The sequence below is a fragment of the Chelonoidis abingdonii genome, chromosome 21, assembly GCF_003597395.2.
Source record: "Chelonoidis abingdonii isolate Lonesome George chromosome 21, CheloAbing_2.0, whole genome shotgun sequence".
Classification (NCBI taxonomy): Eukaryota; Metazoa; Chordata; order Testudines; family Testudinidae; genus Chelonoidis; species Chelonoidis abingdonii.
Window position 1 is genome coordinate 4,662,492 of NC_133789.1, and position 18,177 is coordinate 4,680,668.

General features: G+C 52.3%; 1 protein-coding gene across 3 annotated transcripts in view; it reads left to right on the plus strand.

Moving 5' to 3' along the window:
• Window positions 1-8,847: 8,847 nt before the first annotated feature.
• Window positions 8,848-18,177, plus strand: part of SRCIN1 (SRC kinase signaling inhibitor 1) — a 182,753-nt gene continuing 173,423 nt past the window's right edge. For 2 of the 3 annotated variants that reach the window (XM_075059633.1, XM_075059632.1), the window contains exon 1: window positions 8,848-9,118. Coding sequence is in view for 1 of the 3 variants with exons in the window: in XM_032791371.1 (XP_032647262.1) it covers window positions 9,056-9,077 (22 nt within the window). In the remaining 2 variants the exon portion in view is untranslated. The remainder of the gene's footprint in view (window positions 9,119-18,177) is intronic. The other variant, XM_032791371.1, reaches the window with a different exon arrangement.

The following is an 18,177-nucleotide window of genomic DNA, read 5'->3' on the forward strand; positions in this document are numbered from 1 at the left end:
TCTTGTCCTCCCATCCGCTGCTCTATGCTTTGGTTTCCCCATGGAGCCTGGGAGATAATCAGAACATCGACCCTCAGGAACTGAGAGTAAACTAGCTGAAACCTATTGAGATCCTGTCTGATAGGAGGGGCTATTGAAAAGCCAGATCCTGCCACCTTTCGTCAGGGGGACGGTTCCACTCAGCCTGAGCAAGTGGGGAAGAATCTGGCCCTGTGGGATTAGAACTTCAGTCAGTTCTTTGACTCCACAGGTGCAAACGCCCTGGATGTTGACAATGAAAGTACCTCCCTTAGATCAGCGGCAAAGAGTCCTGTAGCACCTTATAGACTAACAGACGTATTGGAGCGTGAGCTTTCATGGGTGAATCTCCATTTCGTCGGATGCATCACCCACGAAAGCTCATGCTCCAATACATCTGTTAGTCTACAAGGTGAACTCATTGCCGCTTTTATGAATCCAGACTAACACGGCTACACCTCTGATATTTGACTCCCTTAGGTTAGTGGCTCTCAACTTTTCCAGACTGCTGTACCCCTGTCAGCGGTCTGATTTGTCTTGCATACCCCAACTTTCTCCTCACTTAAAAACTACTGGCTCACAAAATCAGACATACAAATACAGACGTGTCACAGCCACACTAGTACAGAAAAATTGCTGACTTTCTCATTTTTCCCATATAATTATACAATAAACCAATTGGACTATAAATATTGTACTTACATTTAGTGTAGGGTATACAGAGCAAGATAAACAAGTTGTTGTCTGTGTGAAATTTTAGTTTGTACTGACTTCCCTGGAGCTTTTTATGTAGCTTGTTGTAAAACTAGATAAACGTCTAGATGCGTTGATGTACCCCCTGGAAGACCTCTGTGTACCCCTAGGGGTATGCGTATCCCTGGCTGAGAACCACGGCCTTAGGCTGCAAATTCTTTCTCCTTAGAGGATGCGGGAGGGTAAGCTGATAAACTTCCTGAAGTAAAGAACCCGGTGGATTTCAGGAGTGTGTGTGTGCTGAGTGGACAAATGTGCAAATCTCCTTGGGGAGTGTAGGAGATGTGTCTGAGGCTGGATGTATGTGTGAATGTTGCGGAGGGGAATTGGGTGCATTATGTAACTGGAAGTGTGTATGTGTGTACAGGGAGATTTGGGGGGATTGGGCTGTGCTCGTGGGTAAGCGCGTGTGCACAGGGGGACAGATGTGTGTAGGATGTGTGTGTGTGTGTATGTGAAACTATATATAAAAACATGAGCAAAGCAGACTCGGGTGCTTCAGAAGCTCTGAGATCTTGCAGCAAGAAAGTTTGAGAAGAGGTGACTGCAAAGCCAAAATGTGTGTTGGGAAGGGGTGGGATTGAGGGGTTCTGTCTTGTGGAGAAAGACTAGTAGGTCAAGGGAGGCCCTTTCACTTGTGACGTATTCCTGCTCACAGAGGCAAGGGGCAATACACGTAAATAATGTGTATTTCAGTAGTGCCTTCAGGCCCCAGTGGGGGATCAGGGCCGCACTGTTCTAGGTATTGTGCACATAACAAAAAGAGTCCTCCTCCCCCAGAGAGCTTATCACATTCAGGCAAGGGCATCAGGACACCTGGTTCTGTTCCCTCGGCTGCCACGGACCTGCTGGGTGACCTTTGATGACTCCCTTCTTCTCTGTACCTATTTCTCCTCCCGCTGTCTGCCTGGTCTCATTAGGTTCTCGGCTCTCCTGGGCACGGGGTCTCCCTGTGTGCACATCTGGGCTGCCAGATCTACTGTGATACAAATCGTAAGGGAGAGTACTGCTATGGGCGAGGACTTAAGCACCTGACCCACTCTGCCACTGCGTCCCCTTGCTGCTAGCTAATACTCGTGTGACTTCTCACACATATTTATGCCTTTTAAAATATATATTTTTTACCTTTAAAAGGTGGCAGCATTTCAGCAAGGGCACAGACAGATGGGAAGAGTCAGTGCATCGGACGTCTGGTCTGGCGTGTCTGAGAAGAGCTGATGGGTCTCTAGCCAGATGTTCCTGGGCAACAGCCCATTGCCTGGTGCCACCCTCACAGGTGGGTGCTCATCAGCCCCCCAGGTTAGCAGTCTGAGTCGGGAGAGGTTCTGGACTGAATGCACCCTGGAGCCTGAGCTCACTTCTTGGCCGCAGAGGAAGCGGCTCTGGGATAGGGTAGAGGGTGCTGGTGGGGAGGTTTTCACAGCTGGCTCTGTATTAGCTAGAGCAGACAGGCCTCCCAGGTGTGTGCTGCAGCAGCCGAGACTGCCCTGTTTTACCTGCAGGGGACACTCAGCCTCTGGCATGCTCTATGACCACCCCACCACCCCCCTCAGCTTACCCTCCCCCTAGATACTCCCACCCACCCAGCTATCTGCAGGTTGATACCAACCTGCCCTTCCCACGTTGCCAATGGCAGCAGGGTCCTGTCTGGGTGGGTGGAGGGGCCTCTGGTGTGAAATTGTTCTAGGTTGTGAGCTAGCCGGGGCAGGGCCTGTGAGTGCCTAGTGCAATGGAGGCAGGGGGACTCAAGTGCAGCCACTTAGTAACTCATCCAGAGATCTCTTATTGCTCTCAGTTGTGCTCTGCCCCAGAGGTGGCTGCATTTCAGTGGGATTAATCTCTTTTGCGGGGTTTGTTGTGAGGCTTAATTAATTAATGACTGAAAAGTACTTTGAGACCCTTAGATTAAAGGCACCATAAAAAGAGCTAAGTTTTACAATGAACTGGCTGGTACATGTCTCACCACCACTCTCTGATGTCATTGGAATTGCTCAGCTGTGTGCCACATGCCCTATATAGCTGAGGGAGAGTCGCCTTTAGCTTACGTGTCTGGGGCTTGTGCTCTTCAAGCAGGAGGATCTGGAGTCTGTCCCCGTGGTGACCATGAAATTCTGTATTTAAGAAGGTCGGTGGCTGTAAAAGTGGCAGCAATCCCTCTCTGGCGCTGGCAAGCTAGCACCCCAGACAGCCGTACCGTGAAAGCTGAGCCCTCGCCTTCTCTCAATTTATTGATCCCTTGTTTCCTCTATGGTTTGACCTGTCCTAAAATGTGCAGCACCCTGCCCCCTCCTTTGTCTTCTCACACGTGAGCCGCCCACCCCACTCCACAGTCGAGCAGCTCCTCTTTCATTTGCACTCTCTCCAGTTTTCCCAGGACTCTTACCTGATACGTGTAGCGGCTCCACCCTGTACAGAACAGCGAACACCGTCTGCACCCAGCTTACCCTGGCTCCTGAAATTACAGATGCTAGATGCCAAGACTACAGCTGCTCCTTCGGCCCTGCCTCCTGCCACCGATCCTGGGAGCAGCCCAGAACAGGGTCAGTCCTCGACCTTGCAGCTGGTGAGTAAATCGCTGGCTTATTAGGGTCTGGTTCAGAACAAAAGGGGGTGGGAAGAGGAGGTGTTGAGATGAATGCAGGCAGCCAGGAATGGCTGGGGGTCCCTATGTTGGGTGGAAGGTGAAGTTGATGGTACTTGGTGGGTTGTGGGGGATGAAAAGGTGAAACAGTGTCAGCTGGAAAGTGAAGCCAGGGGAACCTATATTATGGGCAGGCTGTGGGTGGGAGAAGCATGCTGATAAGTGGCTGGGGGACTCCCTAAGAAAAATGGAAAAAGCGTTGTCTATTTTTCTCCTCTGTTTGTTTGAAGGGAAGCTGCTCCTAATTCTCCCCCGTAGGAGTGATGGTGGACCACCTTTTGGTCCCACAGTTTGATTTAAAATGAAAAAGCTGCCTGGGTGGGGGTGGGGGGAGGCTCTTGTGGAGAAGGGGAAAGTCCACTTATCTGCCTGCACTGGGAAAGACAGCACAGCTGAGGGAAGCTCTTAAGAGCTGCTTGTGGGCCATTCAGCTCTCTCCTTCCATCCATTTTTCCATCCTCTCCTCCCTCAGTTCATCTCTCCTTCCTCTCCTCTCCCATGAGATAGGCTTCCAAACCAGCTCTGTAAAGGGTCCTTTCTTGGTACTTCCCTTTCTGCTGACAGCAGAGGCTTTTCCATCCTCTGGAATGCTGCCACACCATAGAATTTTATCACAGTATTTGCTTTCTTAAAGCCCCAGCTCCAGGAGTCATGTGCTTTGTGACAATCTCATCTTGAATTTTTTTTTCCAAAAGAAAGTTTCTAGCCATCATAGCAGCAGAAAATGCTTGGCAATATGACACCTGAAGGCTCAGAAATGAGGCAAATTATTAATTGTCTTTAAAAACCATGAGGTTTTTTTTTTAATCTTGCAACTGGGGCCTGACTCCTAAGTTTTGAGCATTTAGGGGGTGGCAATACTGCACCTCACCCATCTGGCATGGAAAATGGGAATTCCCCTTGTAACTCCTAGCTGTGTCTGCCAGAAAAAGCCTGGCACTATGGTATCGTGTCGTTTGTGGTGTTGCTGGTCTGTTCCATACCAATCGGTGCATCAAGTCCGTCCAGTGTTTTCATCAGCAGTCACTTCACTCCAACATGTTTTTAATGGCTTTTTGAAAAGAGAAGCTGGCCTCGTGGTACCCTGTGCATAAAGTTATTGGAAGGAGACCAGCGTAGGTCCATAACCTCTCTGCTGATGAGGATAAAGTGCTTGTTTAATACACTTTAGCTTTCAAATATTTCTCCTTAATGCGTGTTTCAAACGACTTGAGCTCAGAAAGGGATATGGAACTTCGCCGCTTCTCTTGGATTTGCTATGATTAAAACACCAGCCTTTTTGATGCTGAAGTGTCTTGGAACTTTCAGCTGGCCGTTCTCCTCTCCACCATGGAGGGTGGCCCCGTCACATCTCGAGGGCTCAGGGATGAGGTTTTTTTTGGTAGAAGCCATCAATAACTATGCTGGGTTCTTGTATGCAGACTCTAAGAGAAGCCATATCCACCATCTCCAAGAACCCTGGATGGTGCCGGCTGTCATGAGGCAGTGTGAACAGAGCAAGAAAAGGTTGTTACAAGGAGGAGGGAGAAGAACTGTTCTTCTTAACCTCTGAGGACAGGACAAGAAGCAATGAGCTTAAATTGCAGCAAGGGAGGTTTAGGTTGGACATTAGGAAAAACTTTCTAACTGTCAGGGTCTTTAAGCACTGGAATAAGTTGCCTGGGGAGGTTGTGGAATCTCCGTCATTGGGGATTTTTAAGAGCAGGTTAGACAAACACCTGTCAGGGATGGTCTAGGTAATACTTAGTCCTGCCTGGAGTGCAGGGAACTGGACTGGATAACCTCTCGTGGTCCCTTCCAGTTCTATGATTCAATGGACTATGACTCAGGAGACCTGGATTCTATTCCTGTCCCTGCCAGTGCCTCTTGTGTGACTGTGGGCAAATCACTTCCCCTCTCTGTCCCTCAGTCTTTCCATCTGTAAAATGAAGATAAGGGTACTGATGTCCTTTTGTGAAGTACATTGCAATCTACTGACGGAAAAAGTGCTATAGAAGAGCTAGGGGTGGTGGTAATGGTTGTTGTCCAGGCACAGGGGTATTACAGAAGATTCGGTGAATAATATTCTTTAGTTTCTTGGTGACATAGGGTGACTGTAACAGTTCTGTGTGTTACAGTATGAGCGTTTCATCTTAAGGTACCCGCATTACCTTCCCATGCGACCCTGATTAATATCGCTGATGACATGAGTGTAGCAGAGTCAGTTTATTCATCGAGATTTGTCTGTAACCTGACCCACTATATATCTTAAAGTTCTAACAGGGTTGGAAGTCTGTGTTTGGGACTGGGGAGGGACTGTGTCAGGACTGAGAGGCATCAGCTCAGCTATGTGGGGGAGTTATTACAGCACCTGTTAGACTTAGCCCCGACTCTCATCAACATGTCCAACTGCTTGATTTTACGGATGCCCTGACCATGCAAAAATGCCTCTAAACCAGGGGTAGGCAACCTATGGCATGTGTGCCAAAGGTGGCACCTGAGCTGATTTTCCATGGCACTCATGCAGCCTGGGTCCTGGCCACCAGTCGAGGGGGGGGAGGGGTTCTGCATTTTAATTTAATTTTAAATTAAGCTTCTTAAACATTTTAAAAATCTTATTTACTTTACATACAACAATAGTTTAGTTCTATATTATAGACTTATAGAAAGAGACCTTTAAAAATATTAAAATATATGACTGGCTCGCGAAACCTTAAATTAGAGTGAATAAGTGAAGACTCGGCACACCACTCCTGAAAGGTTGCCGACTCCTGCTCTAAACCCTCGTAGATGGACCTGGGTTTTGAGTTGCTGAGGAGGGAGTAGTTTTTGGCCAGGCTTGTAAATTTCTACCTGATTGTATGTGAAATGCAAACTTCCCTGGGAAAGTTGGCCACAGGCTGGGCTTGCTGCATGTTTGCCTTGTGTTCCATCAGGGCATGAGCCCCCTCAGAGGCTGGGAGTCTGCCTTTTGTAGTATGACTGCCTGAAAGGGCGCTCCCTGCCCCACAGACATTCAGAGACGCCCACTCAGACTTGGCCTCTAGCACAGCCAGCTAACACCAGACCACGGCTGCCTCCTGCACACTCGGCACGGAGGCTGGCAAATAGCATTTCAAGCCTCTTGGAGAATCCTGGCGTGGGGATTCAGTAGCCAACTGTGTGAACTTCTCGGCCAGGATCATGCTACGTTAGCAAGAGAGGCTTCTGCAGTCGAAAGCTTTGCTCAGGGCTCAGTATATGCCACCCTGGCCCCTCTCATCCCAGGCAGCCTCTGTGGGATTTGGGGAATCTCAGACCTTCCCAGGTTTTCTTTTTTTGGGAGGTGGTTGGGAGGGGTCAGAACTTGCAATTAAATGATAAATTTTTAAGGCCTGAAGGGACCATTAATTCATCTAGTCAGAGCTCCTATACAGCACAGGCCAGGGAATCTCAGCCACTTACGCCAGGATTGAGCCCGTTCACGTATATTCCAGATCTGTGGGTTGCTCTTCAGTTTCAGCAGCAACTCAGGTCTGTCTTTCCTTCCCCTTTCCCATTCTCTCTCCCCATCTGTTTTTCCACCTCTTCCTTTTTTCACTTCCCAACCCCCACCTGCAAACACCCCCCTGCCCTGTGGTGCTGAAACTCTGCGTCCCTTGCTGCCTTGTAAGAGCCCCTCTCATGGGGACGGGGAGCAATTTCAGGTTAATGAAGCTGGCATGGGAGTGAAGGAGAGAGCCTCCCAGCCATGGCGGAGTAGGAAACGCGGGCCCATAGCTATAGGGCCATTGTCCCATTAAGATAACAGGTGCCCATGCCTGAGCTCTCTATGCTTCCTCCTGGGGACAGCTTCTCCCCTCCTCCCCAACAGCCAAGGCCCACAGCACTCTGCAATGGGGCATTTCTCTGTCAGGACTCACACATCAGCTCAATCAAGATGCACTTCAGTGGAGCTGAAAAAGGCTTCAGCCCCTCAGAGGTTCTCCTAATGGAGCCAGAGATTTCACTCTCTCTGTGCCCACTGGGCACTTGCTCTCCTGACTGAGCAGCTAATACATCCCCATTGCGGAAAGAGTCCTCCAGCCGGAGGAGTGCAGGGGGTCCTCTCAGGCATGCACGGGAGCTGGTCCGTAGCTGGGAGCTCGTCCGCAGCACTGGCTGGCACGGGGAAAGCTGCTCTCGTTTAAGCAGGTAAGGATGTGGGTACTCAGACAGCTTTCCCCCTCCTCGCTCTCCTTTGTGACAAGCGCTGGCTGGGTGGGAACCCCTGGTTCCTGCAATCCTAGTGGCATTCGTCCAGCAGCATTGGCTGTTGGGATGCTTCCAGCTCACCAGGGGTCACTATGGAGGATGGTGGCATGGGTTGATAATCTCTGCTACCCCAGCCCTGCCCTGGTGTGGAGGCCTGTCTAGCAGGGTCACAGGTGTGGTTATGTAATGTTCTTGTGCTCTCAGAGGTGGGTTTTCATTGATTTTTGGAGAGGTAATGTGACCTAGTGGGTAGGGTTCTGGAGTGGGATTCAGCAGAGCTGGGTTCTCTGCTGGCTCTGGGGCAAGTCACTTCTTTGGGTTTTTCTACCCCCTTCCCATGCTTTATCTGTCTCCAGTGCGTAATTTGTAAGGAAAGTGGTGCTAGGACTCAAGCATTTTTTATTTTTTACCTGCATAACGGATGCGGCAAGCCTAGAGGTGCCAGAGCTCAGCCCTGGCCCAAATTAAGCTCTTTCAATCGTAATCTCTTTAGGGCCAGGGGTGCGTCTTGCTAGGCACAACACCTGCCACCACGCTGCCCCAATCTCATTTGGGGTTTCTAGGTGTGACTGTAATGCTCTGAATAATTAGTATATATATCAATTCCCATCGTCCCCCCCTCGGGGGGAGGGCATTCATGGCAGCTTAGGTAGGCAGTGTGCAAAGGCCAGATGATGGACAGGCCATCTCTGAGACATAACTGACAGCTGTCAATACTATCCAGGGAAGCGATCAACAAAAGGAACTTTAGCTGGTGTGGTTTCTACCCCCAACTTTTGCTGAGATTGTTCCTGATCGACCTTTCAAGCTAAATCGGTAGCTGTCTCCTATGACAGGCTGGTGAGATATTCTGACCATATAACCCCCGCTCCCCCATGGAGAACACATGAGATTTCCTTGCACCCCGCAGGTATGCGATGTAAACGTGAAGGCCGTGTCAGGAGCCCATGTATGTAGGGGAGATCCTATGCTGGCTAAGAAGAAAGTGGCCCATTATTAACAGTTTGCAACTCGTGCTGTGTGGGAGAGCCGGGCGGTGGGATATTTATCATTGTCTCAGACATGGCCTTGCCTCCTGGCTCCTGCTGCCTCTGCCGGAACCAGCGGTAATTACACGCTGTCCTTATTATCATAATATCCTCCTGGCATTTAGACTAGACACCTATCTTGGAATAAAATGTAGGGGCCTTTAAGCGAGAGGGACAGATCTCCCAGCACATTAATCTATCATGAGCTAATGTGCTTCTCCCGTTCGATCCTTTGTACATCGCTGAGCCGAGCACGCACACACGCACGCGCTCCCACGCTCACGCGCTCCCTCTCTTGCACTCCAGCCTGCAGTCTCCCATGGTTGGCTGGGCCTGAGCAACTGGGAGAAAGAAAGAAAGAAAAAGATCAGAGAGCGAGCGAGCGAGGAAAGCCCGGGCAATAATGGGAAATACACCCTCTCAAGGCATGTCACTCTCACTATGTGCACCCATTCTTAAGTAGCAGGTATTTTTTTTTATTTGTGTGTTTGGGTTTTTTTTTCTTCCCCTCCTCCTTCCAACTGCTGCTACGGTGTGGTGATGCTGTGGGGAACTGGTGCTGCTGATGCCGGAGTGGTTGGCTTTGAAGCTGAACAGAGGAAGATCAGGTAGAGGGTGGGGGAATCTTGGTTTTAAAAGGGGGGGGTTAAGCCCCCTCCATGCAGTGACAAGGTAGGACTCTCCGGCTACCCCCTCACCTGGGGGGAATGGCTGCAGATGTGGGGGGACTGGGCTACCAGGGGATGCTGGCTGTCAGATGAAGGCAGCAGGGGGTGCTAATTTGGTGCTTGTGGCCACTGCTGGTTTTCAGTGTTGTGCTGTTGTCAGGGCTGCCTGGCTCCAAGGGGATAAAGTATCTATAGAACCTGCTGTCTTAGAAACCTTGCCAGAATGAGGAGTTGTTGGTTTGGTTTGGGTTTTTTGGGGAGGGAGCAGGGGGGAAGGAAGGACATGTGCTTTTCTCTCTCTTGCCTTACAGCAACGTGGTTTAAGTGCTGTGCTGTTTGCTGGGTTCAGAATTTTCCTTTCTTTTCCTGGGCTGGCGGTGATGCTGTCTGCTTCATTAAATAACAGAGACAGATGGGGTGCAGGAGGGTGGGGGCTGGCTGGCTGGCTGGCTAATACCTGGTTTCTTGGCTTTTTCCAAGGGGGTGGTGGTGATCAAAGGCTGTGTGCAGAACAGGCAATCCGGCTGCAGGTCGCCCGGGTGAGTTATTTTAAGTGTCCTTTAAGGAGGTGGAAAAATATGGCACATCACAGGCTTTGGGAGGAGGAGGGAAACTTAAAATAACTCAAGCCATTCGCCCCCTTTGCCACGGTAACTCACGGTCATTTTGCTCCTGGCTTGTGTGCAGGATAGGAAAAGGCACATTGTTCCCGGCACTGGGTTGTGTGCGAGTCTGGGTGGTGTTAAGGCAGGGGTGTTCTTCACAAAGGGGTGTGTGTGTGTGTGTGTGTGTGTGTGTGTGTGAGCAAGTGCGCAAACTTCACCAGCAGGTTCCCAGGGTGTTGCCACACCAGCCCCAGATTGGTGCAGTTGGGCTTTCTGACTGTGTGGGTTTGGTTGGAACCCCCAGTTCTCCTCCCCAGTGCTGGGGGTGGGGGCAGCAGGAGGCAGTAGGGGAAGAGGAGATGGATTGCAAGGTGGGAAGAGGTGAGGGACATGCTGGTTGCTAGGGCCCCTGTTTTTTTCTTCTCTGCTTGGGCTTTAGCTCTGGTGTGTCTCTGTTGCTCTCTCTCTGGGCAGGTTCCCAGGCAGGCAGCGTTTTCTTTCTTTTGTTCCCTGCTCTTTCCCCCCTGGTTGTGGTAGACAGACCATGCTTGATCTCTGATGGAAGTTCTGTCAGCCCGGACCTCTGTCTCTGAGGCCCCATGGCTCGCTCCGCCAGCAAGCAACCCCTCAGTGGTGGGGTGCAGGCAGGGAGACGCTGCCCTCCTCCCCTCAGAAAACAGGCTGCCATAGTCTGAGGTGGGGCAGGGTACATGAGATTCGCTAAAAGGGGGGGGGAATAAGCAGCAATTGCAGACCCCCAGAGTGAGACCACTCACCGGGGCATCGTTTGGGGTCAGAGCTGGGAGACTATCCCCCCTCCAGTTAGGATTGTCCCTCTGCCCCTAAACTGGTGCTGGCCCAGCCCAAGGCTCCCCATTCCCTTGACACGGCCGATGGCCCTGGCTCCTGACGTCCGTGCCAGGTAACCCGGCTGGTGCTGCCCTTTCAGGAAAGCGGCATGCTGCCGAGGCGTATATACACCAGGCATGCAGATCATCAGTCCCCTGCTCTCCCAACCCCGCTGGGACAAAGAGCACAGTGCCCTGGGAGGCTGGAGCCCAACACCCAAAGCAGGCCCCCCTTGCCCGGAGGATGGTCAGTGTCACATCAACATAGCCCAGTCGGTGGTGGGTGGGATCGAACCTGGCACTTCTGGAGCTAAATGCCTGAGTCTCTACTGCATGAGCCAAAAATCACCTGGCTCTTAGCTAAGGCTGTAGCAGACTCATTAATCTTGAAGTGGTCTCGGTGCCACTAGAGGGGCCGGAGCACCACACCCAGGAGGTGTGTGGGTTATCCCAGTGCCACGGCTGGCCGGCCCCAGGAGGTTCTCCCAGCCCAGTTGTATTCTTTCCTCCTCCTCCTCAAAGATTATTGTCCTAGTTATTTCTTCAAAACTGTTTCTGGAGCTCCCAGCCTTCAAAGACTTTTGGAAATGTTTCCACACTTGCTTCTTGACAAGCCCTCGATTCCCTGGGGAACTAGCTTGTGGACTGCAACCTGCATGGGAGGCTAGTCCCAGGCCCCGCCCCTTCTGCTCGAGGCCACGCCCCTTCCATGCCCCCCATCCCAGCTCTAACCCTCACCACCACAGTTGCCGGCCCCCACCCCAGGCTAGTGCCCCCAGCCTATGGTACCCACCTATGGGGAGGAGAAGGGGGCTGGTGGCTATAGGTGCCAGCTAACGGCTTTGTGCAGGGAGGGTCTTATTCACTGTCCTCCCTCCTGCTCTAGGATTGGGAGGGGGTCATGTCTGTTCATTCAGTCCTGGGTGCCCCCAATGTGGCCCCACCCCGGGGCCTTTAAAAGTCTGCTTTTACCCTAGTTCGCAGAGCCACTGTCAGCAATGGGCACCCCTGAGCTGGCGCGGCTGAGGCCAATTGTGCAACTCTATGGCTTTGAAAGGCAGGATGGTGGTGTGGTTTAAGCACTGGACTGGGTGCCAGGAAATCAGGGTTTAATCCATGGCTCTGCTACTGATTCATTGTGTGACCTGGTAAAGTCACCTAATCTCTTTGTGCCTCACTTTCTTCATCTGTAAAATGGGGGATAATAATCCTTCCTTCTCGCCCAGTCTGTCTAGTTAGACTGTCAGCTCTTTGGAGCAGGGACTGTCTCTTGTGAGGAGCATGTGGGGCATCGATTGTGGCTGGAGGCCTCTGGAGTGACTCTGATGCAAAGAACAGCGGTAGTAATTTGCCCCATCTGAACTCGTGGTTATGTTTTCTCCATGCCAGTCCATGGGCTCATTGCTGACGGCTCCTGTCAGATTCCTAGTGTAGCAAGGAGTCCTGGAGTCAATAGCTTGAGCTGCAGTGAGAGGGGTAGTTTGTCTTTTTGTCCCTTCAGTCCTGGGTTTACCTGACTGCATTCCACTAGCAAAGCCCCAGCCGTCCACCCGCTCCTGGAGTGAAAGGTCCATTCCCTTTCCCAGGGTCACTTCTCTCCAGTAATGGTCTATCTTGTCCTGAGGAACAGAACCTCGGGGGATGTCACACGCGGCAGCCACAGACGCTGAGGTAGCTTGTTAGCATCAGATGTTTAGAAGACCCTTTGGAGCTAGCCTTGGTACCAGGCATCTGAGTGAATCCACTGTATCAAAGAATCCTATCGTAACCCAGTTAGCATGGGGAAGGCAGACAGCTGCCTCTGCCTTTTGTGAGGGTAGGGAGGTCTAAAGCCCCAGCAACCCAGGATTTAATTATAGAAACCGATTCTTTGCTGTACATCGATCTGTCCTGTGCAGTCGCTGTCAGAGAGTGCACAGCTGCTTCCCACCCTCCCCCAGGGAAACAACCTCCCAGCACACACGCTAGCCTCTGCACTGCCAATGGCAGTCAAGGAGGGGGAGAGAAGAGGGCCAACCTCCTGTGCAGCTGGGAGAGCTGGGATGGTGGGGTTGGGTGTGTGAGGGGTTGGGGGAAGAGGATTCCCTTTTAGGCTCAGAGGAGGAGGCAGGTGGGAGATGGAAATAGACGTCCCCAGAGTGCTGAATGGATAGATGAGCATCAGTGTGTGTGTGTGTGTGAAATGAAAGGTGGCAGTACTGGAGAGTAGAAAGTAGGGTGTGTCTGAGATGATGGGGAGCATGGAAGGGGGTGTGCGTTTGGGGCAGGGAGTGCTGCAAAGTGGCCAGGATGCATAGGTGTGTGCACTGTAGCAGAGAGGGTTGTGCACAGCATAACCCTCCCCTCTGTCCCGTTCCCGTTCAGTGCTGCACTGACAGACCCATGGACAGCCTCCCTCACCCGGGCCCCACCGAGCAGCATCCATCCAGGATAATGTATCCTCCCCTCACTTGTTTTTGACAGTCTCCTCTGAGTCCCAAAAGTAGAAATTGCCTCTCTCACACATCCTCATGTCCCCACTGGTGCCCCCTTTGCAGCTGCTGCCTGCACACCCCCCAGTCGCCCCCGGGTGCTCGCTGTGACCTTGAGATGGGCCTGTCCTGCAGGGCTCTTGGCTGGCGGGATCACAGGGCTCAGGTGAGTGGGCATAGGCCCTTGTGTCTGGCTGTCTCTTTAAGCTCTCAGGGATGGGAGGACAGCCTTGTCAGCTTGACGTCTCCCTTCGATAGGCCGGGCCTGTTCCCTGCTATTTCACAAAGCCGATCTCTTCCCTGATTTTTGAAGGACTCTCACCTCACTGGTCCCCATAGGGGGATGCCCTTAAATGGGACGTAGCTGAGATGATGGACTGTAATCAAAGCAGTCTGAGGAGAGTTGAGGCTTGTCCTCTTGGGGGTTTGGATCAGGGGAGATGAAGGGGGCCTCTGCCTGCACCCTAGGGTGTTGGAACTGTGACTGGGTGGGAACTGAGTTGCCTAGTCTCATTGTGGGGTGAGAAGTTCAGCTCGATCCTTCTTGGGTTCTTATTCCATTTAGGAGAGGCTGCGGCAGCACAGCAGGGGGAAGAAGCCAAACGTGTGGGGAGGGAAATGCCCTCTGTGTGGTCTATAGACTGCTTCTGTTTGTGCCAGCCGAGTTCCTTTATCCCTGCTGTGTGGCATGGCTTGCACTTCAGCTGGAAACCTGTTTGACAAGGACTATAAAGCCATCAAATCACCCTTGGGCTGGGGGAGGTGGGAAACACACCATTTCAAAGTGCAGGGAGCTGGAGAGTAAATGAACTTTGCAAGCCCGTTGGAGAGGGCCGTAACCCCTGCTGTCTGCAAGGTTTGCCTCTCCCTGTGACCATCTACTTCACTGCATTCAAGTTCTTGTGTTGTGCCTATCGGCTTGATCTCTGACCATGTTAAGCAATGGGACTAGCATGTCACACATGGGGTTGGTTCTTTGTCCTTTCTTCCCTGCTTTTACAACAGCCCTTTTGGGGGAAGTGGCAGAGTGTGGACCTGGCCTCACCCCATTGAGAGCTCTGGGCATGTTGATAGCCTCGGTCAAGCCATGTTGTATGTGGGGCTGAAGAAACGAGGTTCCTGAACGTGGTTTGACTCCGGCTCTGCAAGGTGAGAGAGACCCCCACCCACAGCCACCCTTATGCTGTGATCTGGTGCCCCAGGCAGATTTGCTCCTGCAGCTGGACTGCACTTATGAACGCTTCCTCAGGGCAGGCTCTGTGTTGGCAGGGGTAGGAGGCCATCTTACAGCTCCCTGTCCTGTCCTGATGGCGCGAGCACGAGAGGGAGAGACCACCTGTGGGAACAGGGTGAGCCTTTTTCCTGGATTCTGTCCGGTTTGGAGCGGGGATGTGGGTGTGGAATCATACCAGGTTCTGAGGCTGTCGGGGTTTACGCATGTGCTCTCCTAAGGGGGAAGCTCATGTCTCCTCTCACAGAACTGGCCACCTCTGCTAGGGAGAGGGGAACATATGGGCTTTCTCACATCCCACCCACCCCCTCCAAAAACCCAACCCACTGGACTAGGGGCTACAGTCCTCCTGCCCTTTCCATGCTGCCAGCTGGGGGAGGAATCTCAGTGAGGAAAAGCCAATCACCTTAGAGCACTCCTTGTTCAGCCTGAGCCAGGAGGCTCCCCCATATAGTTCATAGAATATCACGGTTGGAAGGGACCTCAGGAGTCATCTAGTCCAACCCCCTCTCAAAGCAGGGCCAATCCCCAGAGATAGTTTTACCCCAGTTCCCTAAGAGGTCCCCTCAAGGATTTAACTCACAAGCCTGGGTTTAGCAGGCCAATGCTCAAACCACTGAGCTATCCTTCCCCCTACATGTTCTACTCACATCAGGAGCAGCAGCCATCCCCATACCTGGTGCCTGCTAACTCCGATTCCTCAGGTCAACCTGCTAAGATGACCATATTTCCCAAAGGGAAAACAGGACATCCCCAGCTGCTTGCCCAAGGCTGCTGGTGGCCATTAGAACTCTGCGGGCCCCCGCATGAGGCTGTCGCTGGTTACTGCAACCCTGCCAGCCCCCACATGCTGGAATGCTGCCCTCTTGTCCCAGCCCTGCGCCCACCGCATGTGGGGCTGACATCTCCGCTTCCCCACCCTACCCCCCATGTTCCTCTGCACCTCACTTTTTTGACAAACTTGGGCATTTGTCCCATTTGCTAAAGTCAACTGATCAAAAACGGGACAAATGCCCACTTTTGCATGCCCCCCTCACAAAAGTCAGGGCTTAAAAAGGGGACTGTACTGGCCCAAATGGGATGTATGGTCACCCTGTATATCCCAAGAGGATACCTTCTCCTAGCAGTGGCGAAAACCCAGGGGGTTGGAAGGGGTGTGTGTGTGGCTTGCTTTTCCCTATCAACTGCGCTTGCTACCCAGCCAAGGTCCTCATTAAAATCCTCCCCCAGCCACTTGCCTACTGGCAGGGCTGGGGCTGCAGGTGCAATGATGCTCAAGGAGACACTCAGCAAAGGAGCTTAAATGCTTGTTTAAAATGAATTATTCATTTGCTTCTATGGGGGTTGGGAGGGAATAATGAAATTTTGCTGTCAGCTGTTTTTATTTTACTTTTTTCCCCTCCTACTGCACGAGTTCCACTCTCCAAACACATGCAGATGAAGGGTTTCTTAATTTCGTTTCAAACAGATGGGCTGCTGCGGCGGGGGTGGGGAGGAAGAGGAGGGAGTGGAAAAAAACAATTTGTGTGTTTTTGGTGGCATTTTTGTGTTTGTTTTTTCCATGCTGTAATGGTCTGATGACATGAGGGAGGGTGGCAAAGGAGATGATGCAAATGACTTACACTGCATCTCCCAGCTTCAGCCCTGACAATCCAGTAGCTGCTCCCTGCCACCCAACCAAGGGTGAATGTCACCAAGTAACTGAGTGTGAAATGGGGGGGAATCCTTCCTTCACTTCTGCCATGGCTCCACTCCCATCCTGCACCCCCTATGCTCCCGCTGTCAAGGAGCATAATATCACGGTCAAGTCTTGTCTGGGAGACCTTTTTGGAAAACCCATGAGAGCTGTGGCCCTCTCTCTTGCTAAAGTACTTCTCTGGGCCCCCCCATGGCTGTCAGGTCAGAGCCCCTCATGATCTGTAGGGTGTTTCTGTGCTATCTCCCCCATTTTACAGATAGGGAACTGAGGCACAAAGACTCGGTTAGACCTACCTGCGCTGGCTTCAATTTAGTTAGCACTGGTAAAAGTAGCAGTGAAGAAGCAGTGGCATGGCCTGCCTGGACTCATACGTGCATTCCCAGCTCCCACTGCCACGTCTTCTCTGCTACGCTATCTGGGTTAAAGCTAGCGTGGCTAGGCCTCGCTGAGCCGCAGCAGAGACCTACGCTCAGGGACTTGCCCAAGGTGACACAGGAAGTCTGTGGCAGAGAAGGGAGCTGAATGCAGGGCTAAGTGCCAGGCTCCCATCCCAACTGCTGGGCCATCCATTTGCTCCTCAGTCAGTCCTGAGCCAAACGTCCCAGCAGGGTGCCAGGTGAGGTCACTGGGCTAGCAGAGAAACTGTAAAAGAGGCTCTGATGAATACTGTGTTTGAATCTCCCATGGCACTTTTGTGCAGAAGCATGGCCCTTAACACCCTGATTCTGCCCTGATTCCAAGGGGAATTCGTAGGCTCCGTTATGGTTCCTTTCCTGTTCTCAAACGTCACTGCAGTGAGGCTGGTAGATGTGCACCATCTAAGCTGGAGGGCGGAAGCCGCAGTGTGGTGCGGCTGACTCTTGGTCACTGAAAGTTTCCTCCTTGTGGTTTTATTCTAGGGGTCCTTAGAGCACCCAGCAAGAGGAACAAAGCCCCCCCCCCCAAATCCCCTAGCCTAGCTGTTATGGTGCTGCTGCCCCCTGTTGCCTCAGGAGCTCAGCGCCTCAAATATATTTATCCCTATAATGCCGCTGGGGGATTATCCCCATTGTACAGCTCAGCAGCTCAGGCACTGAGAAACTAAGTGACTTGCACAAGGGCCTACGAACCCACGTCCCAGACTAACCAGTGGACCATCTGTCACGGAGTCCGGCCCTGCACCCCTCTTCCTGGGACCCACAGTGACTTTTATCCAGCCAGTAAAACAGAAGGTTTATTGGACAGCAGGAACACAGGTTACAGCAGAGCTTGCAGGCACAGTCCGGACCCCTCCACTGAGTCCTTCTGGGGGTTCAGGGTGCTTGGATCCCAGCTAGGATCCCCTGAATTCCTCCCCATAGCCCACGCCCCCGCCCTTCCTTCTGGGACTAGGAAGGCGGCGGTCGTCGGCGTAAGCCCATCCTACGAGCGTCCTTGACCAGCTCCCGACGCTGGACCAGGACGCTGTCTAGGTGCTGCGCTGTCATTGCCTGCGCTGTCCCTCAGAGACCAGGCGGTCCGGTCTCCTCCAGCTGGGCAATCAGCGGGTCCTGTCTTTCAGTCGTCCCTGTGCGCAGGCCCTCTGTTGCACAGCTCGAGAGGTCACACTTGCGCCGCTTGGCGATACATCTTGCCTGCTGGCCGACTCACAGGTCGGTGTGAGGTCGCGTGCCGCTTCCCCCGCGGGTTTCGGGACCCTAGTGCAACCCAGCCCTTCTTGAGGTCCCACCTTCTGCACTCAGTCGCTCGAACTGGGGTAACTCCTCGCCAGATGTGGAGAATTGTGTTTCACTGCGAGAGTGGCCAGGACCCGGTTACTGCCAAAGGTCCTTCATCACTAGGGCACAACGTCCCTAGGTAAATACACCTCTTTTCCTTTTACTGCTCGCCCAGTCGACTTACGCAGAAGCGCCGTTCTACCAGGGATGCCCTCCTCAATCTACTCGTCTTGCACTCGAAGTATGTAACGGAGTCCGGACTCGCTGCACCCCTATTCCGGGGCCCACAGTGACTTTTATCAGCCA